The sequence below is a fragment of the Palaemon carinicauda genome, chromosome 6 (assembly GCF_036898095.1).
Source record: "Palaemon carinicauda isolate YSFRI2023 chromosome 6, ASM3689809v2, whole genome shotgun sequence".
NCBI classification, from domain to species: domain Eukaryota; kingdom Metazoa; phylum Arthropoda; class Malacostraca; order Decapoda; family Palaemonidae; genus Palaemon; species Palaemon carinicauda.
This window is the reverse complement of record NC_090730.1, coordinates 166,693,006-166,720,284: the sequence shown is the minus strand read 5'-3', so window position 1 is coordinate 166,720,284 and position 27,279 is coordinate 166,693,006. Positions and strand designations below refer to the sequence as shown.

General features: G+C 45.9%; 1 protein-coding gene across 1 annotated transcript in view; it reads left to right on the top strand.

Moving 5' to 3' along the window:
- Txl (Thioredoxin-like) overlaps nt 1–27,279 on the top strand; it is a 77,367-nt gene that overhangs the window by 5,657 nt on the left and 44,431 nt on the right. The window contains exon 2 of the mRNA XM_068375662.1: nt 6,080–6,236. Within this exon, the coding sequence (XP_068231763.1) occupies nt 6,080–6,236 (157 nt within the window). The remainder of the gene's footprint in view (nt 1–6,079; nt 6,237–27,279) is intronic.

The window sequence follows — 27,279 nt, the reverse complement described above, 5'->3', positions numbered from 1 at the left end:
TTTCGGACTTGTCCGTCGGCCCCAAGGATCTTCCAAGCCCTAGAATGCATCCAGAGCATGCTGAGAAGGAACCGATGCTTAGTCAGGCAGTGGATGAGTCTAACAGGGACACTTTCATCGCTGGCCCTGTTCATCGAGTTAGGGAGACTCCACCTCCGCCCCCTTCAGTATCATCTAGCTGCTCACTGGATAAAGGGCATGACGCTAGAGACGGGCTCAGTTCCTGTTTCCGAAGAGATGAGGTCTACTCTAACGTGGTTGAAGAACAGCATTCTTCTCAAGGAAGGTCTACCATTGGCTGTTCAGTCCTCCGACCACCGTCTCTTCTCGGACGCATCGGACACGGGCTGGGGTGCGACACTGGACGGACAGGAATGCTCGGGAACATGGAATCAGGAGCAAAGGACACTTCACATCTATTGCAAAGAGTTGTTGGCAGTTCATTTGGCCTTGATAAACTTCAAGTCCCTCCAGCTTAACAAGGTGGTGGAGGTGAACTCCGACTACACCACAGCCTTGGCTTACATCTCCAAGCAGGGAGGGACTCATTCGAGGAAGTTGTTCGAGATCGCAAGGGACCTCCTCATTTGGTCAAAAGATCGAAAGCTCACGCTGGTAACGAGGCTCATTCAGGGCGATATGAATGTCATGGCAGATCGCCTCAGCCGGAAGGGTCAGGTCTTCCCCACAGAGTGGACCCTTCACAAGAATGTTTGCAGCAGACTTTGGGCCCTGTGGGATCAGCCAACCATAGATCTATTCGCTACCTCGATGACCAAGAGGCTCCTCTTGTATTGTTCTCCGATTCCAGACCCAGCAGCAGTTCGCGTGGATGCCTTTCTGCTGGATTGGTCCCATCTCAACCTGTATGCATTCCCGCCGTTCAAGATTGTCAACAGGGTACTTCAGAAGTTCGCCTCTCACAAAGGGACACGGCTGACGTTGGTTGCTCCCCTCTGGCCCGCGAGAGAATGTTTCACTGAGGTACTGCAATGGCTGGTCGACGTTCCCAGGACTCTTCCTCCTAGAGTGGACCTTCTGCGTCAACCTCACGTAAAGAAGGTACTCCCAACCTCCACGCTCTTCGTCTGACTGCCTTCAGACTATCGAAAGACTCTCAAGAGCTAGAGGCTTTTCGAAGGAGGCAGCCAGAGCGATTGCCAGAGCAAGGACGACATCCACTCTCAGAGTCTATCAGTCTTTATGGGAAGTCTTCCGAAGCTGGTGCAAGGCCAATGCAGTTTTCCTCAACCAGTACCAATGTAACCCAGATTGCTGACTTCCTGTTACATCTAAGGAACGTAAGCTCCCTATCAGCTCCTACGATCAAGGGTTACAGAAGTTTGTTGGCAGCGGTTTTCCGCCACAGAGGCTTGGATCTTTCCTCCAACAAAGATCTACAGGACCTCCTTAGGTCTTTTGAGACCTCAAAGGAACGTCGGTTGTCCACTCCAGGCTGGAATCTAGACGTGGTCCTAAGGTTCCTAATGTCATGAGGATTTGAACCGCTCCAATCAGCCTCTTTTAAGGACCTCACATTAAAAAACTCTTTTCCTCGTGTGCTTAGCAACAGGTAAAAGAGTAAGTGAGATCCACGCCTTCAGCAGGAACATAGGTTTCACATCTGAAACGGCTACATGTTCCTTACAGCTCGGTTTTTTGGCTAAAAACGAGCTTCCTTCCCGTCCTTGGCCTAAGTCGTTCGAGATCCCAAGCCTGTCCAACATGGTGGGGAACGAACTGGAGAGAGTACTTTGCCCAGTTAGAGCTCTTAAGTACTATCTAAAGGTCAAAACCATTACGAGGACAATCAGAAGCCTTATGGTGTGCTATCAAGAAGCCTTCTCTACCAATGTCTAAGAACTCAGTTTCTTACTACATCAGGCTTCTGATTAGAGAAGCAAATTCTCATCTGAAGGAAGAAGACCTTGCTTTGCTGAAGGTAAGGACACATGAAGTGAGAGCTGTGGCTACTTCAGTGGCCTTCAAACAGAACCGTTCTCTGCAGAGTGTTATGGATGCAACCTATTGGAGAAACAAGTCAGTGTTCGCATCATTCTATCTCAAAGATGTCCAGTCTCTTTACGAGTACTGCTACACCCTGGGTCTATTCGTAGCAACGAATGCAGTAGTAGGCGAGGGCTCAGCCACTACATTCCCATAATCCCATAACTTTTTAACCTTTCTCTTGAATACTTTTTATGGGTTGTAAGGTCGGCTAAGAAGCCTTCCACATCCTTGTTGATTTGGCGGGTGGTCAATTCTTTCTTGAGAAGCGCCAAGGTTAAAGGTTGTGATGAGGTCCTTTAGTATGGGTTGCAGCCCTGTATACTTTAGCACCTTTGAGTTGATTCAGCCTCCCAAGAGGAACGCTGCGCTCAGTAAGGAAGACGATCTTATTAAAGGCAGAGTAACGGTTCAAGTCGACTTCCTTACCAGGTACTTATTATTTCATTGTTATTGTGGATAACTGATTATATGAAATATGGGATACTTAGCTATCCTTTAATCTTGTACACTGGTTTTCACCCACCCCCCTGGGTGTGAATCAGCTACATGATTATCGGGTAAGTTTAATATTGAAAAATGTTATTTTTATTAATAAAATAAATTTTTGAATATACTTACCCGATAATCATGATTTAATCGACCCTCCCTTCCTCCCCATAGAGAACCAGTGGACCGAGGAATAATTGAGGAGGTGTCAACAAGAAGTACTTGAGTACCTGGCCACAGGTGGCGCTGGTAAATACACCCCCTTCTAGTATTGTGATAGCTGGCGTATCCCTCCATAGAATTCTGTCGGGCAACGGAGTTGACAGCTACATGATTATCGGGTAAGTATATTCAAAAATTTATTTTATTAATAAAAATAACATATTTAAGTGTTACCTTGCGGGGAGTGAAGCCTGGTTGGAAGCAAACACTAGGTCTCAAGGTAAGTTAAGGATATGGCTGTCTTAAGGTGGGTCGCAAACGGGGCCATAGCAACCCCATGGTGGTAAGTAACGATACAACTCTAAGGTTAGGTTAAGTGGGGAACCTAATGATAGGTGGTGTGTGTGTGTGCATGTGTCCCTTTTAAGAAATGCTTTTTTAGTTATAGTTTTTGGAATTTTAATCCCAACTACAAAGGTTCCATATTCTTAACCTCTCGGCACATTTTTTTCAGAATCACTTTCTTATATGTGACATTTGTTGCAAACGAACAGTTTCCCTTTTGGGAAAAAAATTTCTCATTTCCCATTTCTCTAATTAGAACCGAGCAGCCATTGAAATGATTTTCTAATTGACCAACCAGCGCCTTTTTAATTATCACAGGACTAATTTTTATGGCCGATCATCTATGTACGCTCATAGCAGCACCAATTTTATCTTATTTTTATGGCCGGCATCTATGTACGCTCATGACAGCATTACTTCTATCTTCTTTAATTTTTAAAGTGCATTTAGGCTTTGATTTACTAAAATGAGATTGAACCTCCTTTTTCTATGCCTGAGCTGACGTATGTTTGCCGAACTAAAAATGCTCTTGTTTTTTTGAGTGGTCAAATAGGAGCACTTGCTGCTTTGTTGACCCTTTCGACCTCCACCAAGGATTAGCCCTGTGGAAAACAAGACAGGATTATCTGCTGACGCACCCACCAACTAACTATGGTAGTCTTAGTAGAGGTAACCCTTTAGGTAATGCCATTTCGATAAAGGCAAGGTTTGGGGGTTACCTTAGGTTAGGACATATCTCGGAGTATTTGTAGATTGGTGGACACAAGTCAACGTACGAATAGAAATAAGGAATTTAGTTCCATTTTTCTAAATCAAATAGATATGGGTTATTGTAAAATATCTTTACTAACTTTACCTACATTGGAGTGTCCTTACTGTGGCTCTAATGCCCCCTTGCACCTCCTAGTTATCTATACTAATATTAGTGGGTGTGTCTGCCATTCTAGAAACTACCCCTATCTCATGGATTCAGTAAAATGGGATCAAACTTTACTGTGCCTTAGCCAACTTTTATTTGCCAATCTACAAACTTTCTCTCAAGTAGTTTATAAATTTACTTTGCATTTGTGGACAAATTAACTATTTTGTCATAAATCTAACCATGCTGTAAATTGGTATAGAAAAGTTGCAACCAACTTCATAAATTGGATTTTACATCAAAATTTCATGAAGCTTCAGTAGTATTTCTTCTGTATCACAACGTGTTGTAAACAACGAACATTGCTGCTCAGAATGTACAGTACAGTATAGCATTTTGAAAAGCTTCCATGTAAATGAAGGAGGTGGGGTTTCTTCGTAAGGGTGCACTATCTAAGTGAAGGTAGGGCATATCCTATCGTATTATTTTGTTTGATTAAGATTGTTATTAAAACTGTATTTTCTGTGGTAGGTTGGGTTACTTAGTTGGTGAAGTCCCTTGATCAAATAAGGACCTATTGTATAAGGTTAGGTTAGAATGTTCAATAATTTTTACTTTACTACTGTTTGTTTATATGTTTATACTGTATATATTTACATCTGGTTTACACACACACACACATTCTCTCTCTCTCTCTCTCTCTCTCTCTCTCTCTCTCTCTCTCTCTCTCTCTCTCTCTCTCTCTCTCTCTCTCTCTCTCTCTCTTTTGGAAAGTAACCCAGTGAGAAAAGGAAATAGCAAATAAGCTATACTGTATTGTATAAAAAGAATTGATTAGATATATAGAATATTTTAAAACTGGTAACAACGTTAAAATAGATGAGTTATATATAAACTATAAAATGAAACTTGTGCTAATCTGCTCAACAGAAGAGTATTTACAAAAAGTTTGAGCTTTTGAAATCCCATAATTTGGTCACAGCTGGAATAAATCTTCTAGAATACTGTATAGTATTGTGCCTTATGATGGAGAAGGCAAGGCTGTTAGAATTAACTACATACAGGATTGTACAGTCTGGGTAGATATGAAAGCAAATGATAGTCAGAATTATGAAGAAGATTATGGAACATACAAAGAACTAATTGAATGACTGTGCCAGAGATTATTATCCAGATCATGAATAGGAAATTTGGTAGACTGAAAATTTCTATTCAATTAACTTAGATGAGAATCAGCAGCTGAAGACCAGACAGGTGAACAAAACTCCAAAGAAGGTAGAATGAATGAGTTAAAATATTTTCCAATTATAGACTAATCACTAAAAACCCTAAAAAAGATAAGCAATTTGTTATCAATTGAAGAAGAAAGACCAAATTTGTTTCTCAAAAGCACAGTGCAGTACTATGACTACATTCGGTCAGAATATCTGGTTTTCTCATAGCATGGATAAACTTCTTCCTACAAGGTTAACATTATAAAAAAATATTGAGATACAGTATCTAAGGAAGCATGAGCAGCTATAAAACTAAAGATGAATGGTTACTTTAGTGACCCAATCTCTCGGCTCGATATCAGAGGTTAAAACATCATTGACATAATATTTCAGCAAGTGGAGGGCTTGGTATTTGATTAATCATAATGTGGTTTGTTTGTCCAGCTGACCATTAAACCATAGAAGAGCAAGATATTTACTTTACTTACTTACCTTAAGGGCTGTTTTTCTGGTCCTATATAGCAGGGGAACCCTACTCTCTACAGGACTTTGTCTTTTTATCATATGCATTTCAACGCTTTCAGCATTTCACACCGCTTGTTGCTCGTTTATTGTCAAATCCACACTATCTAATCCCAGAGAACAAGAAAGTCTTCAGTTTGTATCAGTGAAACGTAAGAATTGTTTTAGATTTCGTATATTAACTTTAAATTGTCTGACTTCTCTGAAGCCAATTTAAAAAGAGGGGCTCAACTCCACTGCGTGAGTGGAAGAGGGTACCCGGTTTCCCTGGGTACCCCTTCCACCCTCCCACTAGCTAGCGGTTGGATGAGTTGCCACCTCACATAAAAGTCTTAATGGCTAGTCGCTGAAAGATAATCCCTATTAAATAGCTAAAGGTTTGTATGTTATGAAAAATACAAATTACTTTCAAATTTGTCAAGTTCATTTGATTAACTGCACAGTAGCAAAGTAACCCTGAAATTTGATTTTATGTTTTCAGATGTGGGCCATGCCAGAGAATAGCACCACTCTTCGCCGAGATGGCTGGCCGGTTTCCTAATGCAGTATTCTTGAAAATAGATGTTAATCAGTGTACAGTAGCTGCTGCATCTCAGGGAGTGACTGCTACACCGACATTTATTTTTTATAGAAATAAGGTTAGTTGTGATTATTAGCTTTAATTTTTTATCATACAGTACTGTATTCCCTACAAGCCATCTTTACTATAAAATTACATATACTGTATCAGTAAGATTTAAAGTATTGTAATAAATGTACACATTCCCTATTAATGCCGTCATTGATATAATTACATAAAAGAAAATATCAAGTTTTTGTCATTAGTAACATTTTTTGCTTACCCTAAAATTGTGCTTTGTATAAAAAAATTCTTGAAAAACATACAATACATTGAAGTTATAATTCATGTTAAGGTTCTCAGTGGGAGTTTAAACCATTTTTTTTCTCTTTTTTTAAACATCATAACATTGTCTCTTTAACTGTAGTATTGTATTATGTATTAGCAACTTTGGTAATAAAGATCTTTTATGTAATTAGCTGAATTTTTTTTATGATGATGTTCTTGGTGTTTTTACCATGTCCAGAATTAAAGTTGTGTGTTTTGGAGCCCCTCTATGAATTTTTTTTCAGAATACAAGTAATCTTGTTCGGCATATTTTTATATTGTAAGTGAATTTTCAATATTAATCTTACCCGATGATCATGTAGCTGTCAACTCCGTTGCCCGACAGAAATCTACGGTCGGGATACGCCAGCGATCGCTATCCAGGTGGGGGTGTGCTCAACAGCGCCATCTGTGGTCAGGTACTCAAGTACTTCTTGTCAACAAGACCTCAATTTTTCCTCTGTCGTGCCGCCGGCAAGACCTACATGGATACGCGGTTGATTTTGGAGTCTTTTGTTCACGATTTGGTGATGTATTTGCTCTGAAGTTTAGCCTTCGCTGTTCAGGAAGCTTTATCCTTAGCTTAGCAAGCTTTTGGAATTAATTTGATTCATTGGTTAACGATCTTTGCTTAATTTTGGAATTCCCCCTTGACTACCTCTAAATTCAAGATGTCTGACCATTCCCAAGTTCCTAAATACAGGCAATGTAGTGTTAGGACTTGTACTAGGCGTCTTCCGAAGGCCTCTATAGATCCTCACACCGTATGTTCCAATTGTAGGGGAAAATCCTGTCAATTGGAAGATCGATGTGGGGAATGTGCTGTGCTTTCGGAATTCGATTTTAATGAATTCCTCAGATATGCACGTAGGTTAGAGAAGGAGAGAGATAGGAGGAGTTCTTCTCGCTCTGTGGATTTTTCCTCTCCCCATGCCCCTCAACCTTTTCCTTCCCCTGTGGTGGTGACTCCCGAACCTGCTACGAGTGCTCAGCCTGGTATGGCTGATATGTTGCGTGCCATTCAGGCTCTCGGTGAGAAGGTGGAGTCGTTGGTTAGTGACCGCAATCAGCTCTTGGCAGATGTCAGAGAGCTGAAAGCGAAGAGTGCAGTGGGAAGTGTTAGTGCTAGTGATGTGCATAGTGTCAGTGTCAGTGTTGCGCATGAGGGTACATCTGTGCGTGCCAGTCGTCCTCCCAGTCCGGGACCTCTTGCAAGCTCCCAAGCCCAGGGGAGAAGCAATGTCGAAGGACCAAAGGGTTCGGCAGGCCTTGATCAGCGCACAGATGTATCCTCAGTGGTTGCGGACGTATCTGCTAAGGATCGTCCCATCCACTTACAGACGAATGAGCCCTTACATTCCTCGTCTGTGGAAGAGGTTTCCAGGAGGAAACGGTGGACCAAGGTCTCACGACCGCTCAAACGTAAGGTCCCTTCCGAGCTAGTCCAACGGCCCAGGTGTAGCCACTGGGTCAGTTCGGACTCGCCGCAGTCATCTGATGACTGCACACCTCCCAAGAGAGGTAGAGTGGTCCCTCAACAGGCCTCTGCTCCGTCTGTTGTTGCTCCAACCACAGTAGACCCTAAGTGGTCCATGCTGCAGACTATGCAGTCTCAGCTTGCGGCTTTTATGCAGGAGTATCATGCCGAGAAGGTTAACACCTCTCCTGTTAACCTACAACCCGCAGAGGTTGTGCGCTCAGCAGATACTGCGGCTGCCTGCTCCCACACCCCACCTGTGAGAGCTCCTCCACCGATGCGCAGTCCTCACTGCCAGACGCATGTTCTTGCTGCACCATCTGCTAACATGCGTGAGCTGCCGCATCAGGAGTTGCCGGGTTCCAGCACTATGCGGCATTCTCCTCAGCCCATGCAGCATGCTCTGCATACCTTACAGCATGCTCCGCATACCATGCAGCATGAGCCGCATACCTTACAGCATGCTCTGCATACCATACCGCATGCTCCTCAGCCCACCGCAGACCCTCCCACACACCAGCCCTCTGCTTTTGTTGTTGCCAGCTCGCAGACTGTCCAGCAGAGGCATGATGATGGATCCGCAGGTACGCATGCACCCGTTCTGCAGGATTCAGCCGTTCAGCTTGCTGCTCTGCCTTTGCCTCTCACAACTCAACTTTCGGATGATGATGTATCGGATGATGAAGCTGCTCATCTGGATGATCCTCACTCTGATGTTGAAGGACACAAGTCTTCGCCACCCTCCTTAGACTTTCGCAAAGTCCTTGCTTTGTTCAGGGACTTGTATCCTGAACACTTTGTGTCTGCAACCCCTCGTTCTCCTCCCTCCGAGTTTGCTCTGGGCATGCAGTCTGCTGCGCCTGCCTTCACCAAGCTTGTTCTCGCCAGATCATCTAGGAGAGCTTTGAGGGTTATGGGGGACTGGTTGCATTCCAAGAAGCAACTGGGAAGGACCTCTTTTGTGTTTCCTCCTCCCAAGCTGGCTTCTAAGTCGAGCGTCTGGTATGCCACGGGAGAGGAACCTGGCTTGGGGGTTCCTGCCTCTGCCCAGGCCGACTTCTCAAGTCTGGTTGACTCTCCCCACAGGTTGGCTATGAGACGTTCGAAGATCTGCTGGTCCTTTTCAGATCTTGATCATATGTTGAAGGGAGTCTTTCGTGCCTTCGAGATATTCAACTTCCTCGATTGGTGTTTGGGAGCCTTAAGCAGGAAGACTTCCCCTTCAGATAAGGACTCAGCCATGCTGATCATGTCTAGCATGGACAAGGCAATTCGGGATGGGTCTGGTGAACTTGCGGCTTCATATGTTTCAGGAGTCCTCAAGAAGAGAGAACATCTGTGCTCCTTCTTATCTGCTGGTATCACTCCTTGCCAGAAGTCAGAGTTGTTGTTTGCTCCTCTCTCCAAGTGTCTGTTTCCGGAGGAGTTGATTAAGGGGATGGCTGCCTCTCTCATCCAGAAGGATACTCATGACCTCATGGCTTCTTCTGCACGTAAGGCTAAAACCTTACCTTCCGTGCCTAGACCCTTCCGCCCTACAGCAGTTGATACACCTGCTTCTAGGTTCATCCCGCCCTTTCGTGGCAGAACCTCCAGCAGAGGAGGTACCCGTGCAGACAGTCACCGTGGCAAGTCCAAGAAGGGTTCCAAGTCCGCAAAAGGCAAGTTTTGACTGCCTTTCTCTCCAGACAGCAGTAGGAGCCAGACTCAAGACCTTCTGGCAAGCTTGGGAGAGCAGAGGTGCAGACGCTCAGTCTGTGAAGTGGCTAAGGGAGGGATACAGAATTCCGTTCTGCCTCAATCCCCCTCTAGCTACATCTCCCATCAACCTCTCTCCCAACTACAAGGAGAAGGACAAGAGGCTAGCGTTGCAACAAGAGGTGTCGCTCTTGCTACAGAAGGAAGCAGTGGTCATAGTCCGGGATCATCAATCCCCGGGCTTTTACAACCGTCTCTTCCTGGTAGCCAAGAAGACAGGAGGTTGGAGACCGGTGCTGGACGTCAGTGCTCTCAATGCTTATGTCACCAAGCAGACGTTCACGATGGAGACGACGAAGTCGGTCCTAGCAGCGGTCAGGCAGGAGGACTGGATGGTCTCGTTAGACCTGAAAGACGCATACTTTCACGTCCCCATCCATCCAGACTCCCAACCTTTCCTAAGATTCGTCTTTGGAAAGGTTGTGTACCAGTTCCAAGCCCTGTGCTTTGGCCTAAGCACGGCACCTCTTGTGTTTACGAGACTGATGAGGAATATTGCGAAATTCCTTCACTTGGCAGACATCAGAGCCTCCCTCTATTTAGACGACTGGCTTTTAAGAGCTCCCACAAGTCGTCGCTGTCTGGAGAATCTCAGATGGACTATGGATCTGACCAAGGAACTGGGCCTCCTGGTCAATTTAGAGAAGTCCCAGCTCGTCCCATCCCAGACCATTGTTTACCTGGGTATGGAGATTCAGAGTCGAGCTTTTCGGGCTTTTCCGTCGGCCCCAAGGATCAACCAAGCCCTAGAGTGCATCCAGAGCATGCTGAGAAGGAACCGATGCTCAGTCAGGCAGTGGATAAGTCTAACAGGGACACTTTCATCGCTGGCCCTGTTCATCGAGTTAGGGAGACTCCACCTCCGCCCCCTTCAGTATCATCTAGCTGCTCACTGGATAAAGGACATGACGCTAGAGACGGTCTCAGTTCCTGTTTCCGAAGAGATGAGGTCTACTCTAACGTGGTGGAAGAACAGCATTCTTCTCAAGGAAGGTCTATCTTTAGCTGTTCAGACCCCCGACCACCGTCTCTTCTCGGACGCATCAGACTCGGGCTGGGGTGCGACATTGGACGGACAGGAATGCTCGGGAACATGGAATCAGGAGCAAAGGACACTTCACATCAATTGCAAGTTGTTGTTGGCGGTTCATCTGGCCTTGATAAACTTCAAGTCCCTCCAGCTAAACAAGGTGGTGGAGGTGAACTCCGACAACACCACAGCCTTGGCTTACATCTCCAAGCAGGGGGGGACTCATTCGAGGAAGTTGTTCGAGATCGCAAGGGACCTCCTCATTTGGTCAAAAGATCGAAAGCTCACGCTGGTAACGAGGTTCATTCAGGGCGATATGAATGTCATGGCAGATCGCCTCAGCCGGAAGGGTCAAGTCATCCCCACAGAGTGGACCCTTCACAAGAATGTTTGCAGCAGACTTTGGGCCCTGTGGGGTCAGCCAACCATAGATCTGTTCGCTACCTCGATGACCAAGAGGCTCCCATTGTATTGTTCTCCGATTCCAGACCCAGCAGCAGTTCACGTGGATGCCTTTCTGCTGGATTGGTCCCATCTCGACCTGTATGCATTCCCGCCGTTCAAGATTGTCAACAGGGTACTTCAGAAGTTCGCCTCTCACAAAGGGACACGGCTGACGTTGGTTGCTCCCCTCTGGCCCGCGAGAGAATGGTTCACAGAGGTACTGCAATGGCTGGTCGACGTTCCCAGGACTCTTCCTCTAAGAGTGGACCTTCTGCGTCAACCTCACGTAAAGAAGGTACACCCAAGCCTCCACGCTCTTCGTCTGACTGCCTTCAGACTATCGAAAGACTCTCAAGAGCTAGAGGCTTTTCGAAGGAGGCAGCCAGAGCGATTGCCAGAGCAAGGAGGACATCCACTCTCAGAGTCTATCAGTCTAAATGGGAAGTCTTCCGAAACTGGTGCAAGGCCAATGCAGTTTCCTCAACCAGTACCACTGTAACCCAGATTGCTGACTTCCTGTTACATCTAAGGAACGTTAGATCCCTATCAGCTCCTACGATCAAGGGTTACAGAAGTATGTTGGCAGCGGTTTTCCGCCACAGAGGCTTGGATCTTTCCACCAACAAAGATCTACAGGACCTTCTTAGGTCTTTTGAGACCTCAAAGGAACGTCGGTTGTCCACTCCAGGCTGGAATCTAGACGTGGTCCTAAGGTTCCTTATGTCATCCAGATTTGAACCGCTCCAATCAGCCTCTTTTAAGGACCTCACATTAAAAACTCTTTTCCTCGTATGCCTAGCAACAGCTAAAAGAGTAAGTGAGATCCACGCCTTCAGCAGGAACATAGGTTTCACATCTGAAACGGCTACATGTTCCTTGCAGCTCGGTTTTTTGGCTAAAAACGAGCTTCCTTCACGTCCTTGGCCTAAATCGTTCGAGATCCCTAGCCTGTCCAACTTGGTGGGGAACGAACTGGAGAGAGTACTTTGCCCAGTCAGAGCTCTTAGGTACTATCTAAGAAGGTCAAAACCTTTACGAGGACAATCAGAAGCCTTATGGTGTGCTGTCAAGAAGCCTTCGCTACCAATGTCTAAGAACGCAGTTTCTTACTACATCAGGCTTCTGATTAGAGAAGCACATTCTCATCTGAAGGAAGAAGACCTTGCTTTGCTGAAGGTAAGGACACATGAAGTGAGAGCTGTGGCTACTTCAGTGGCCTTCAAACAGAACCGTTCTCTGCAGAGTGTTATGGATGCAACCTATTGGAGAAGCAAGTCAGTGTTCGCATCATTCTATCTCAAAGATGTCCAGTCTCTTTACGAGAACTGCTACACCCTGGGACCATTCGTAGCAGCGAGTGCAGTAGTAGGTGAGGGCTCAGCCACTACATTCCCATAATCCCATAACCTTTTTAACCTTTCTCTTGAATACTTTTTATTGTTGTTTTGGGTTGTACGGTCGGCTAAGAAGCCTTCCGCATCCTTGTTGATTTGGCGGGTGGTCAATTCTTTCTTGAGAAGCGCCTAGGTTAGAGGTTGTGATGAGGTCCTTTAGTATGGGTTGCAGCCCTTTATACTTCAGCACCTAAGAGTCGTTCAGCATCCTAAGAGGACCGCTACGCTCAGTAAGGAAGACGTACTTAATAAAGGCAGAGTAATGGTTCAAGTCGACTTCCTTACCAGGTACTTATTTATTTTATATTCGTTATTTTGAATAACTAATAAAATGAAATACGGGATACTTAGCTTCTTTGTTAACATGTATGCTGGTCTCCACCCACCACCCTGGGTGTGAATCAGCTACATGATCATCGGGTAAGATTAATATTGAAAAATGTTATTTTCATTAGTAAAATAAATTTTTGAATATACTTACCCGATGATCATGATTTAAAGGACCCGCCCTTCCTCCCCATAGAGAACCAGTGGACCGAGGAGAAAATTGAGGTCTTGTTGACAAGAAGTACTTGAGTACCTGACCACAGATGGCGCTGTTGAGCACACCCCCACCTGGATAGCGATCGCTGGCGTATCCCGACCGTAGATTTCTGTCGGGCAACGGAGTTGACAGCTACATGATCATCGGGTAAGTATATTCAAAAATTTATTTTACTAATGAAAATAAAATTTTTTAAATATTTAACTTAGCCGGTGAATATATAGCTGCAACTCTGTTGCTCGACAGACAAAAAACTGTACAAAAAAACTCGCTAGCGATCGCTATACAGGTTGCGGGTGTGCCCATCAGCGCCAACTGTCGGCCAGATACCAAACTCCATGTAAACAAAGACTCAATTTTCTCTCTGTCGACGTGTCGACAAGACGTACTTTACTCGCTGTTGAAACCTGGAGTTTTTCCCATCATCTTTGGTGAAGTACTATACAGTATTCTGGTTTGAGCTTTCGCAGTGCAGGTGTTTTATCTTCATCTTAAATCTTGAACTCGTTTTGGATAGATTTAATTTTTGGTGACAAAGAGAGTATGGACTTTCTTTGACTTTTAAATGGCCGACCCTTCCCTTAGACGGAAGTGTGTTTAGGCTTTTAGTAATTATCTTATCACGTTATAAATTAATTATAGATTTTCCTCTTCGATTAACTTTCCATTTATAATAAACATAAAAAATAAATTTTAATGTTTTGTTTATATGCGACCTTTCCTGAGAGTAGGCGGTCCTAACTTGGAAACCGAAGTTATCAACGTTGAGCCCTTTAAATCGTAAATAGCTTTTAAAGAGCTAAGGATTTAAAACTTTTTAAATGAAATATTTTATGAAAGAATTTCTTTGAATAGTCTTCGTACTGTTTTCAAAGATGAACTAACGTTTAGTTTGTTTATGCTACGCAGTTTGCGCTCTATCGTTACGATAGAGAGAGAGTGTATCACGGTTTCACTTTGCAGAGAGATTAATCGATTCTGACGTTTGGTTCATTCTTTCAAAGCTTAAATGTTTTAAATTCTATTTTAAAGGAACTTTTTAATTGAAAAACCTTTCAGTTTTTTCCTTTGGTCAAATAACATGTTTTTTTGACGAAACGTAATTGGGCTCTTCTCTTAGGTGCGAAATCAAGAGAGAAAGAGAGAGAGATATAGAGACGGAGGGAGAGAGAGGAGAGAAAACGTTCCGTTCAAGCGGGTAACGTTGTTCTCGAGTTACTCTCGTCCCTAGTCTCTGTACGGGGAGAAAGGATAAAATGTTTTTAGTTTTATTCTCGTCCCCAGGCAATGTACGGTGAGAGATTGAAAACGTAGTTTTGAATGAACTAGTGTTTATTCTCTTCCCCAACCACTGAATTTTTTTTTTTATCTTAAAAGATGTTTACTGTTTTTTTTGCTGGTATTAATGTGCTTGCATTATACACCTGATTTCGCATTTACTACCTTTTGATGAGGGTAGAATTGCGTGCTTCAGGTAGAAATCAGTAAAAGTTTCGATTTCAGTGAAATAAGTGCAAAACAGAAATCGTAGTGATAAAGTGATATTGCGCAAAGTGTTACAGTGTTGCGTCCGAGGGTTCGTCTGTTCGTGCCTGTCGTTCACCCAGGGGAAAAGTAATGTCGTACGACTTATGGGTTCGAGAGGCCTTGATCAGCGAACAGACGTTTCCCTCTATGGTATCAGGTGTATCTTACCAAGATCTCCCCTACCATAAGGCGAGAGAGACGTTTTTCTTCTCGTCATCCGAAGGCTTTTCGCATAAAAAACCTGTAACAAGGTTTCGAGACCCTTAAGCGAAAGTCAGTCCTTTCAGGACAGGTCCAGCGTCCTGGTTGCAGCCATTAGGACAGCTCTGACCCTATGCAGTCATCGGAAAACTGCTCGCCGCCTAACAAAAGCGTAACACAGACTCCGAGAGTTTTTTGTTGGCAAAGTGTTGCGGTCACAGACGTTACCCTCGTCTCTTACCGCAACCATTTCCGTGGATCCTTAATGGGTTGTACGGCAAGACATGCAGAATATGCTTGCCTCCCTTATGGAAGACTATTCTGCCGATTAGTGCGTCGAGTCTAGCCGTTTATCTCATCGATATCCTGGCTTTCAGCCAACCTAACGTTCCTTTGTGCATCCTGTTGACGTTGGCGTAGCTAAGTCACGTCAGTCAGGTTGTTTAGAACCACACTCGATGCGGTCTCGTGTGGATTTTCAGCCACATTTGGACGTTAGGCCACTTGCTGATGCTCCTGTTGACGTTCAGGACGTTCGCTAACAATCGGAGTTGACTTGTTTTGACGCTGTGCGTCAACCTCCGCATTCTAGAGTTGTTTTGACTGCTCAGTCTAGGCAGTCAAAGCAGTCTCGAGTGGACGCTGTGCGTCCTCACGCACCTGTTGTTGTTGACAGTTCAGTTGTTGACAGTTCACAGACTGTCAAGCAGTTACATGACGTTGCGTCCTGGTCCGCTACTAATGCACCAGTGTGTGTGGACTCTGCTTGTAAAGCATTGCCACCACGGTAGGTCTCTCCCTTGCTTGAGACTCAGCTTTTATCGGACAAGGTTCCTTTAGATGAGGAAGTTGCTGTTCCCCCTCCTACTGATATTCCCTTGAGGACTCTGTCAGACGGAGAGGAGCCTAAAGCTGCTTAGCCCTCTATGGACTTTAATTAAATCATGCTGATTTTTAAGGATCTTTGTCCGGATCTTTTTGTAACTGCTGCTCCTCGTTCGCCTAAACGTCAGAGCTTACACTAGGCCTAGCTACTTCGAAGCCGTTGTTTATAAGCTAGTGCTCTCTCGCTCTCCTAGAGAGCTTTACGTCTGCTAGGCGACTGGTTTATCACCAGGAGGAGTTTGGGGGATACAGCCTTTGCTTTCCCTTCTTTTAAACTGGTTTATAGAGCGAGAGTCTGATATGACACGAGAGAAGTTCTCGGCTTGGGAGTTCCTGCCTCTGCCCAGATAGACTTCTCAAATCTCGTAGACTCTCCCTGGCGCCTGGCCAGGAGACGCTCCAAGTTTTTTACAGGTCAACTTCACAGCTGTTTTCGAGCCTTTGAAGTTTTGCTGTACAATTATGTCATGCATAAACAAGGCTTTCAGGGATGGAAAGCGGTACCGCCTCAGTCGCTAACCCCGTCTGTTGCCGCACCTGCTCCCGTAGACCCTAAATGGGCTTTGCTGCAAGACATGCAGTCCAAGCTTGCGTCCTTGATAGAGGACTTGAATGCGGAGAAGGTTGCTGCCGAACCTTCTGGCCAACAACCTTCCAACCGGTCGGTTGTGCGTCCTGTTGATGCTGAGGTAACCTTCTCACGTCTACCAGTTGAGGTGGTTCCTCCACCGATGCGACCCAGTGTGGGTTGCCAGCCGCACGTTGACGTTAAGCGACGCTCGGAGGTGGTTGTTGACGTTCAGGACGTTCAACAACCATCAGAGGTGACTTGTTTTGACGCGGTGCGTCAACCTCAGCAACCCGGTATGGTGTTGACTGCACAACCCAGACGGTCTAGACAGTCTCGGGTGGACGCTGTGCTTCCTCGCGCTCCCATGGTTGTTGACAGTTCACAGACTGTGCAGCAATTCCATGACGTTGTGTCCGGCTCCGTCACGCTTGCACCAGTGCGACCGGACTCAGCGAGCCAGACGTTACCCACTCCGTTGCCGTTCCCTCATCAGTTTTCGGATGAGGAACTATCTGATGAGGACGTTGCTGAACAACAAGACGATCAGCCCCCAGAATAGATCAAGCCCTGCTATCCATCCAGAAGATGCTGAAGAAGGAACGCTGCTCAGTCAGGCTGTGGATGAGTTTGGTGGGGACGCTGTCATCCCTGGAACAGTTTGTATCACTAGGAAGACTACACCTCCGTCCTCTTCATACCATCTGGCTTTTCACTGGAAAAAGGACAAGACGCTAGAAGCGGTCTCGATCCCGATTTCCGGAAAGATAAAGTCTTGTCTGACTTGGTGGAAGGACAATATCAACCTAAGAGAGGGTCTTCTCCTGGCTGTTCAGACTCCCCACCACGTTCTCTTCTCGGACGCATCGGACTTGGGCTGGGGCGCGACACTGGACGGTCGGGAATGCTCAGGTCTGTGGAACTCGAGTCAGAGGAGCATGCATATCAACTGCAAGGAGCTGTTGGCAGTTCATCTGGCCTTGAAAAGCTTCGAGTATCTCCTTCGAGGCAAAGTGGTGGAAGTAAACTCGGACAACACCACGGCCTTGGCGTACATCTCCAAACAAGGAGGTACCCACTCACTGACGTTGTACGAGATCGCAAGGGACCTGCTCATCTGGTCAAAAGGTCAAGACATCTCCCTAGTAACGAGGTTCATCCAAGGCGACTTGAACGTCATAGCAGATTGCCTCAGTCGGAAAGGGCAAGTAATTCCAACCGAATGGACCCTCCACAAGGATGTGTGCAAGAGACTTTGGGCCACTTGGGGTAAACCATCCATAGATCTCTTTGCAACCTCGCTGACCAAGAGGCTTCCAATCTATTGCTCTCCAGTCCCGGACCCAGCAGCAATACATATAGATGCTTTCCTCCTAGATTGGTCACATCTGGATCTCTACGCATTCCCACCGTTCAAGATTGTCAACAAGGTACTGCAGAAGTTCGCCTCTCATGAAGGGACAAGGTTGACGTTAGTTGCTTCCCTCTGGCCCGCGAGAGAATGGTTCACCGAGATACTTCGATGGTTAGTAGACGTTCCCAGAAGTCTTCCTCTAAGGGTAGACCTTCTACGTCAGCCACACGTAAAGAAGGTACTCCAAAGCCTCCACGCTCTTCGTCTGACTACCTTCAGACTATTGAAAGACTCTCGAGAGCTAGAGGCTTTTCGAAGGAGGCAGCCAGTGCGATTGCTAGAGCAAGGAGAGCGTCTTCCATTAGAGTCTACCAATCGAAGTGGGAAGTCTTCCGAGACTGGTGCAAGTCAGTTTCTGTATCCTCGACCAGTACCTCTGTAGCTCAAATAGCTGATTTTCTCTTATACCTGAGAAAAGGACAATCCCTTTCAGCTCCCACTATCAAGGGCTACAGAAGCATGTTGGCATCGGTCTTCCGGCATAGACGCTTAGATCTTTCCAACATAAAGATCTGCAAGACCTCCTTAAGTCTTTTGAGACCACCAAGGAGCGTCGTTTGGCTACCCCTGGATGGAATTTAGACGTGGTACTAAGATTCCTCATGTCAGGTTGGAGCCGTTACAATCAGCCTCCCTGAAAGATCTCACTCTTAAGACTCTTTTCCTGGTATGCTTACCCTCGGCTAAAAGAGTCAGTGAGATTCATGCCTTCAGCAAGAACATCGGATTTTCGTCGGAAAAAGCCACTTGTTCGCTGCAACTTGGTTTTCTAGCCAAAAATGAGCTGCCTTCTCGGCCTTGGCCTAAATCTTTCGATATTCCCAGCTTATCGGAGATCGTAGGCAATGAACTAGAAAGAGTCTTATGCCCTGTTAGAGCTCTTAAGTTCTATTTAAAGCGTACTAAACCTTTACGAGGCCAATCTGAAGCTTTATGGTGTTCAGTTAAGAAACCATCCTTGCCTATGTCAAAGAATGCTTGGTCAGACTTTATCAGATTGTTAATACGAGAAGCTCATTCACATCTGAGTGAGGAAGACCGAACTTTGCTTAAGGTGAAGACGCACGAAGTTAGAGCTGTAACAACTTCCGTGGCCTTTAAGCAAAATAGATCTCTGCAAAGTATAATGGACGCAACCTATTGGAGAAGCAAGTCAGTGTTCGCGTCATTTTACTTGAAAGATGTCCAGTCTCTTTACGAGAACTGCTACACACTGGGACCATTCGTAGCAGCGAGTGCAGTAGTGGGTGAGGGCTCAACCACTACAATTCCCTAATTCCATATCCTTTTAATCTGTCTCTTGAAATGTTGTTTTTTATGGGTTGTCCGGAAGGCTAAGAAGCCTTTCGCATCCTGGTTGATTTGGCGGGTGGTCAAAGTCATTTCTTGAGAGCGCCCAGATTAGGGGTTTGATGAGGTCCTGTTGTATGGGTTGCAGCCCTTGATACTTCAGCTCCTAGGGGTCTGTCAGCATCCTAAGAGGATCGCGAGGCTCCGTAAGGAAGACGTACTTATAAGGCAGAGTAATCATCTAAGTCGACTTCCTTACCAGGTACCTATTTATTTTGTGTTTGTTATTTTGATAACTTCTAAAATGAAATAAAAGCTCTTAGCTCATAAGATGTAAACATATTTAACTGGTCTCTACCCACCACCCTGGGTGTGAATCAGCTATATATTCACCGGCTAAGTTAAATATTTAAAAATGATATTTTAATTATAAAATAAATTTTTGAATATACTTACCCGGTGAATATAAATTAAACGACCCTCCCTTCCTCCCCAATAGAGACGCAGTGGGATGAGGAGAAAATTGAGTCTTTGTTTACATGGAGTTTGGTATCTGGCCGACAGTTGGCGCTGATGGGCACACCCGCAACCTGTATAGCGATCGCTAGCGAGTTTTTTTGTACAGTTTTTTGTCTGTCGAGCAACAGAGTTGCAGCTATATATTCACCGGGTAAGTATATTAAAAAATTTATTTTATAATTAAAATATCATTTTGTACAAATTAGGGGTCAAAGTATACACAATAAACATGAGTGATGTCCTAAAGGTTGATATTCATGCAATATGTATCAATGTTAGCTTACTGTTCAAGCAACTTGAAATAGGTAAATATTTTTACAATGGTATATGTACTCTACATAGTTTGAAATTATTTTAGAGATGATTGACTGACCCATAAAACTCATGAGCAATATTGTGTCCTAGAACTTGACTGATAGGTTAGAGATGGAAAAGTTGTCTTTGAAATCCTACATTGGAGGTTGACTTTGATAATCAATCTTTATCAGTAGGATATCTTTTTCTTCTGAATTACGGCATGATCCCATCTCTCCTACATCTCCAGCATAGTAATCAGTCTTTCGTAAAATGCTATGTATTTGTTATGCTGAGAACCACAACTTGAGTACTACTTCAACCAGAAAGGTGTTAGTCTTTGTAACGTATTCTACAATATACTAAAAACAATTGGGTTAAGCTTTTGTGACTGAGCAGGGGATTAAGTAAAAATCCCATTAAACTCAATATGTAGATTTTCCAGGCGATCTTTAAATAAGAACTCGCATCCAGAGCTAAGAACCCCAACATTATAAATCTTTGAAGCAGCTTTGTCAGTAAAAATAGGATTTCTTGAACCGCAAGTGGACGTCTGGCCAATTACACCAATTCAACTACATGTGAGTTGGCATGCTTATGGCTACCATGTGCCCTTGCCTCTCCTAGCTGTTGGTAGCATATATTTCATATACACACTAGACATCCACATTTGTTTGCACACTTGGATTGTAATCTAGTATTCTTTTCATATGCATTGCATGGTGTGTTATGATTGCTTTCATATCTTTGATTTTATGTAAATTTCTGTAATGGTGAAAATGTATTGAAGTGATAGTTATGTTTAGATGAATGTGCTGGGCCATCACATTCTCTTAGAGGGCATATATTGTGAATGAATGGAAAACATTACATGGTGTAAGAGATCTTTGATGTCCGATTTGTTTAAGACCAAATGGATAGAGAGGAGAGTTATGAACATTTTTGGGATACTAATTTTCTGAAGGCATTTCTTTTACCTTGGAGAGAGACTGGGCCTGTGAAGCAGGAGTTTTAATGAGTAGTAAGTAACTAGAAACTTTCTTTTAATGTATAGAGGAAAGTCCTATCGTGGACTCATTAAGGCTTGGCTGTACAACTCTCGTTAGCAGAAGTTTGGGTAACGACAAGGAAAATTGAATAGATTTTGTAGAAGGTGGGATCTTAGAATTTCAAGATTCAAGATTTGAATATGGTGGGAAGATCATACCTTATGACAATTGAGCAACGGTTGGAGAGATGTCTTTGCTATACAACACTATGTAACGAAAACATGGGCAGTGTACACCCAAATGGTGTCTTTCCTTTTTTTTTTTTCATGAAGGCAGCAGATTTCTTGGCTTGTAAGTTATTTGTTATTTTTCAATATTAATCTTACCCGATGATCATGTAGCTGTCAACTCCGTTGCCCGACAGAAATCTACGGTCGGGATACGCCAGAGATCGCTATCCAGGTGGGGGTGTACACAACAGCGCCATCTGTGAGTAGGTACTCAAGTACTTCTTGTCAACAAGAACTCAATTTTTCCTCTGTCGTGCCGCCGGCAAGACCTACTTGGATACGCTGTTGATTCTGGAGTTATTGTTCACGATTTGGTGATGTATTTGCTCTAGAGTTTAGCCTTCGCTATTCAGGAAGCTTTTTCATTAGCTTAGCAAGCTTTTGGAATTAATTCGGATTAATTGTTAACGAACTTTGCTAGATTTTGGAATTCCCCCTTGACTACTTCTAAATTCAAGATGTCTGACCAGTCTCAAGTACCTAAGTACAGGCAGTGTAGCGTTAGGACTTGTGCTAGGCGTCTTCCGAAGGCCTCTATAGATCCTCACACTGTATGTTCCAATTGTAGGGGTAAATCCTGTCAATTGGAAGATCAATGTGGGGAATGTGCTGGGCTTTCGGAATTCGATTTTAACGAATTCCTTAGATATGCACGTAGGTTAGAGAAGGAGAGAGATAGGAGGAGTTCTTCTCGCTCTGTGGATTTTTCCTCTCCCCATGCCCCTCAACCTTTTCCTTCCCCTGTGGTGGTGACTCCCGAACCGGCTACGAGTGCTCAGCCTGCAATGGCGGATATGTTGCGTGCCATTCAGGCTCTCGGTGACAAAGTGGAGTCATTGGCTAATGACCGTAATCAGCTCTTGGCAGATGTCAGAGAGCTGAAAGCGAAGAGTGCAGTGGGAAGTGTTAGTGCTAGTGATGTGCAAAGTGTCAGTGTCAGTGTTGCGCATGAGGGTACATCTGTGCGTGCCAGTCGTCCTCCCAGTCCGGGACCTCTTGCAAGCTCCCAAGCCCAGGGGAGAAGCAATGTCGAAGGACCAAAGGGTTCGGCAGGCCTTGATCGGCGCACGGATGTATCCTCAGTGGTTGCGGACGTATCTGTTAAGGATCGTCCCATCCACATACAGACGAATGAGCCCTTACATTCCTCGTCTGTGGAAGAAGTTTCCAGGAGGAAACGGTGGACCAAGGTCTCACGACCGCTCAAACGTAAGGTCCCTTCCGAGCGAGTCCAACGGCCCAGGTGTAGCCACTGGGTCAGTTCGGACTCGCCGCAGTCATCTGATGACTGCACACCTCCCAAGAGAGGTAGAGTGGTCCCTCAACAGGCTACTGCTCCGTCTGTTGTTGCTCCAACCACAGTAGACCCTAAGTGGTCCATGCTGCAGACTATGCAGTCTCAGCTTGCGGCATTCATGCAGGAGTATCATGCTGAAAAGGTTAACACTGCTCCTGTTAACCTACAACCCGCCGAGGTTGTGCGCTCAGCAGATACTGCGGCTGCCTGCTCCCACACTCCACCTGTGAGAGCTCCACCACCGATGCGCAGTCCTCCCTGCCAGACGCATGTTCTTGCTGCACCATCTGCTAACATGCGTGAGCTACCGCATCAGGAGTTGCCGGGTTCCAGCACTATGCGGCATTCTCCTCAGCCCATGCAGCATGCTCTGCATACCTTACAGCATGCTCCGCATACCATGCAGCATGAGCCGCATACCTTACAGCATGCTCTGCTTACCATACCGCATGCTCCTCAACCCACTGCAGCCCCTCCCACACACCAGCCCTCTGCTTTTGTTGTTGCCAGCTCGCAGACCGACCAGCAGCGGCATGATGTTGGATCCGCAGGTACGCATGCACCCGTACTTCCGGATTCAGCCGTTCAGCTTTCTGCTCTACCTTTGCCACTTACAACTCAGCTTTCGGATGATGGTGTATCGGATGACGAAGCTGCACATCTGGATGAACCTCACTCTGATTTTGAAGGGCCCAAGTCTACGCCTCCCTCCTTAGACTTTCGTAAAGTCCTTGCCTTGTTCAGGGACTTGTATCCTGAGCAGTTTGTGTCTGCAACCCCTCGTTCTCCTCCCTCCGAGTTTGCTCTGGGCATGCAGTCTGCTGCGCCTGCCTTCACCAAGCTTGTTCTCGCCAGATCATCTAAGAGAGCTTTGAGGGTTATGGGAGAGTGGTTGCATTCCAAGAAGCAACTGGGAAAGACTTCTTTCGTCTTTCCGCCTACCAAGCTTGCTTCTAAGTCGAGCGTCTGGTATGCCACGGGAGAGGAACCCGGCTTGGGAGTTCCTGCCTCTGCCCAGGGCGACTTCTCAAGTCTGGTTGACTCTCCCCGCAGGTTGGCTATGAGACGTTCGAAAATCTGCTGGTCCTTTTCCGATTTAGATCATCTGTTGAAGGGAGTCTTTCGTGCCTTCGAGATATTCAACTTCCTCGATTGGTGTTTGGGAGCCTTAAGCAGGAAGACTTCCCCTTCAGATAAGGACTCGGCCATGCTGATCATGTCTAGCATGGACAAAGCAATTCGGGATGGGTCTGGTGAACTTGCGGCTTCGTATGTGTCAGGAGTCCTTAAGAAGAGAGAACATCTTTGCTCCTTCTTATCGGCTGGTATCACTCCTTGCCAGAAGTCAGAGTTGTTGTTTGCTCCTCTCTCCAAGTGTCTGTTTCCGGAGGAGCTGATTAAGGGGATGGCTGCCTCGCTTATCCAGAAGGATACTCATGATCTTATGGCATCTTCTGCACGTAAGACTAAAACCTTACCTTCCGTTCCTAGACCCTTCCGCCCTGCAGCAGTTGACACACCTGCATCTAGGTTCATCCCGCCCTTTCGTGGCAGAGCCTCCAGCAGAGGAGGTACCCGTGCAGACAGTCACCGTGGCAAGTCCAAGAAGGGTTCCAAGTCCGCAAAAGGCAAGTTCTGACTGCCTTCCTCTCCAGACAGCAGTAGGAGCCAGACTCAAGACCTTTCTGGCAAGCTTGGGAGAGCAGAGGTGCAGACGCTCAGTCTGTGAAGTGGCTAAGGGAGGGATACAGAATTCCGTTCTGCCGCAGTCCCCCTCTAGCTACGTCTCCCATCAACCTCTCTCCCAACTACAAGGAGAAGGACAAGAGGCTAGCGTTGCAACAAGAGGTGTCGCTCTTGCTACAAAAGGAAGCGGTGGTCATAGTCCGGGATCATCAATCCCCGGGCTTTTACAACCGTCTCTTCCTGGTAGCCAAGAAGACAGGAGGTTGGAGACCGGTGCTGGACGTCAGTGCTCTCAATGCTTTTGTCACCAAGCAGACGTTCACGATGGAGACGACGAAGTCGGTCCTAGCAGCGGTCAGGCAGGAGGACTGGATGGTCTCGTTAGACCTGAAAGACGCGTACTTTCACGTCCCCATCCATCCAGACTCCCAACCTTTCCTAAGGTTCGTCTTTGGAAAGGTTGTGTACCAGTTCCAAGCCCTGTGCTTTGGCCTAAGCACGGCACCTCTTGTGTTTACCAGACTGATGAGGAATATTGCGAAATTCCTTCACTTGGCAGACATCAGAGCCTCCCTCTATTTAGACGACTGGCTTTTAAGAGCTCCAACAAGTCGTCGCTGTCTGGAGAATCTCAGATGGACTATGGATCTGACCAAGGAACTGGGCCTCCTGGTCAATATAGAGAAGTCCCAGCTCGTCCCATCCCAGACCATTGTCTACCTGGGTATGGAGATTCAGAGTCGAGCTTTTCGGGCTTTTCCGTCGGCCCCAAGGATCAATCAAGCCCTAGAATGCATCCAGAGCATGCTGAGAAGGAACCGATGCTCAGTCAGGCAGTGGATGAGTCTAACAGGGACACTTTCATCGCTGGCCCTGTTCATCGAGTTAGGGAGACTCCACCTCCGCCCCCTTCAGTATCATCTAGCTGCTCACTGGAAAAAGGACATGACGCTAGAGACGGTCTCAGTTCCTGTTTCCGAAGAAATGAGGTCTACTCTAACGTGGTGGAAGAACAGCATTCTTCTCAAGGAAGGTCTACCATTGGCTGTTCAGACCCCCGACCACCGTCTCTTCTCGGACGCATCGGACACGGGCTGGGGTGCGACACTGGACGGACAGGAATGCTCGGGCACATGGAATCAGGAGCAAAGGACACTTCACATCAATTGCAAGGAGTTGTTGGCGGTTCATCTGGCCTTGATAAACTTCAAGTCCCTCCAGCTAAACAAGGTGGTGGAGGTGAACTCCGACAACACCACAGCCTTGGCTTACATCTCCAAGCAGGGAGGGACTCATTCGAGGAAGTTGTTCGAGATCGCAAGGGACCTCCTCATTTGGTCAAAAGATCGAAAGCTTACGCTGGTAACGAGGTTCATTCAGGGCGATATGAATGTCATGGCAGATCGCCTCAGCCGGAAGGGTCAGGTCATCCCCACAGAGTGAACCCTTCACAAGAATGTTTGCAGCAGACTATGGGCCCTGTGGGGTCAGCCAACCATAGATCTATTCGCTACCTCGATGACCAAGAGGCTCCCGATGTATTGTTCTCCGATTCCAGACCCAGCAGCAGTTCACGTGGATGCCTTTCTGCTGGATTGGTCCCATCTCGACCTGTATGCGTTCCCGCCGTTCAAGATTGTCAACAGGGTACTTCAGAAGTTCGCCTCTCACAAAGGGACACGGCTGACGTTGGTTGCTCCCCTCTGGCCCGCGAGAGAATGGTTCACCGAGGTACTGCAATGGCTAGTCGACGTTCCCAGGACTCTTCCTCTAAGAGTGGACCTTCTGCGTCAACCTCACGTAAAGAAGGTACACCCAAACCTCCACGCTCTTCGTCTGACTGCCTTCAGACTATCGAAAGACTCTCAAGAGCTAGAGGCTTTTCGAAGGAGGCAGCCAGAGCGATTGCCAGAGCAAGGAGGACATCCACCCTCAGAGTCTATCAGTCTAAATGGGAAGTCTTCAGAAGCTGGTGCAAGGCCAATGCAGTTTCCTCAACCAGTACCACTGTAACCCAGATTGCTGACTTCCTGTTACATCTAAGGAACGTAAGATCCCTATCAGCTCCTACGATCAAGGGTTACAGAAGTATGTTGGCAGCGGTATTCCGCCACAGAGGCTTGGATCTTTCCACCAACAAAGATCTACAGGACCTCCTTAGGTCTTTTGAGACCTCAAAGGAACGTCGGTTGTCCACTCCAGGCTGGAATCTAGACGTGGTTTTAAGGTTCCTAATGTCATGAAGATTTGAACCGCTCCAATCAGCCTCTTTTAAGGACCTCACATTAAAAACTCTTTTCCTCGTGTGCTTAGCAACAGCTAAAAGAGTAAGTGAGATCCACGCCTTCAGCAGGAACATAGGTTTCACATCTGAAACGGCTACATGTTCCTTGCAGCTCGGTTTTTTGGCTAAAAACGAGCTTCCTTCCCGTCCTTGGCCTAAGTCGTTCGAGATCCCAAGCCTGTCCAACTTGGTGGGGGACGAACTTGAGAGAGTACTTTGCCCAGTTAGAGCTCTTAGGTACTATTTAAGAAGGTCAAAGCCATTACGAGGACAATCAGAAGCTTTATGGTGTGCTATCAAGAAGCCTTCTCTACCGATGTCTAAGAACGCAGTTTCTTACTACATCAGGCTTCTGATTAGAGAAGCACATTCTCATCTGAAGGAAGAAGACCTTGCTTTGCTGAAGGTAAGGACACATGAAGTGAGAGCTGTTGCTACTTCAGTGGCCTTCAAACAGAACCGTTCTCTGCAGAGTGTTATGGATGCAACCTATTGGAGAAGCAAGTCAGTGTTCGCATCATTCTATCTCAAAGATGTCCAGTCTCTTTACGAGAACTGCTACACCCTGGGACCATTCGTAGCAGCGAGTGCAGTAGTAGGTGAGGGCTCAGCCACTACATTCCCATAATCCCATAACCTTTTTAACCTTTCTCTTGAATACTTTTTATTGTTGTTCTTTAGGTTGTACGGTCGGCTAAGAAGCCTTCCGCATCCTGGTTGATTTGGCGGGTGGTCAAATTCTTTCTTGAGAAGCGCCTAGGTTAGAGGTTGTGATGAGGTCCTTTAGTATGGGTTGCAGCCCTTTATACTTCAGCACCTAGGAGTCGTTCAGCATCCTAAGAGGACCGCTAGGCTCAGTAAGGAAGACGTACTTAAAAAAGGCAGAGTAATAGTTCAAGTCGAC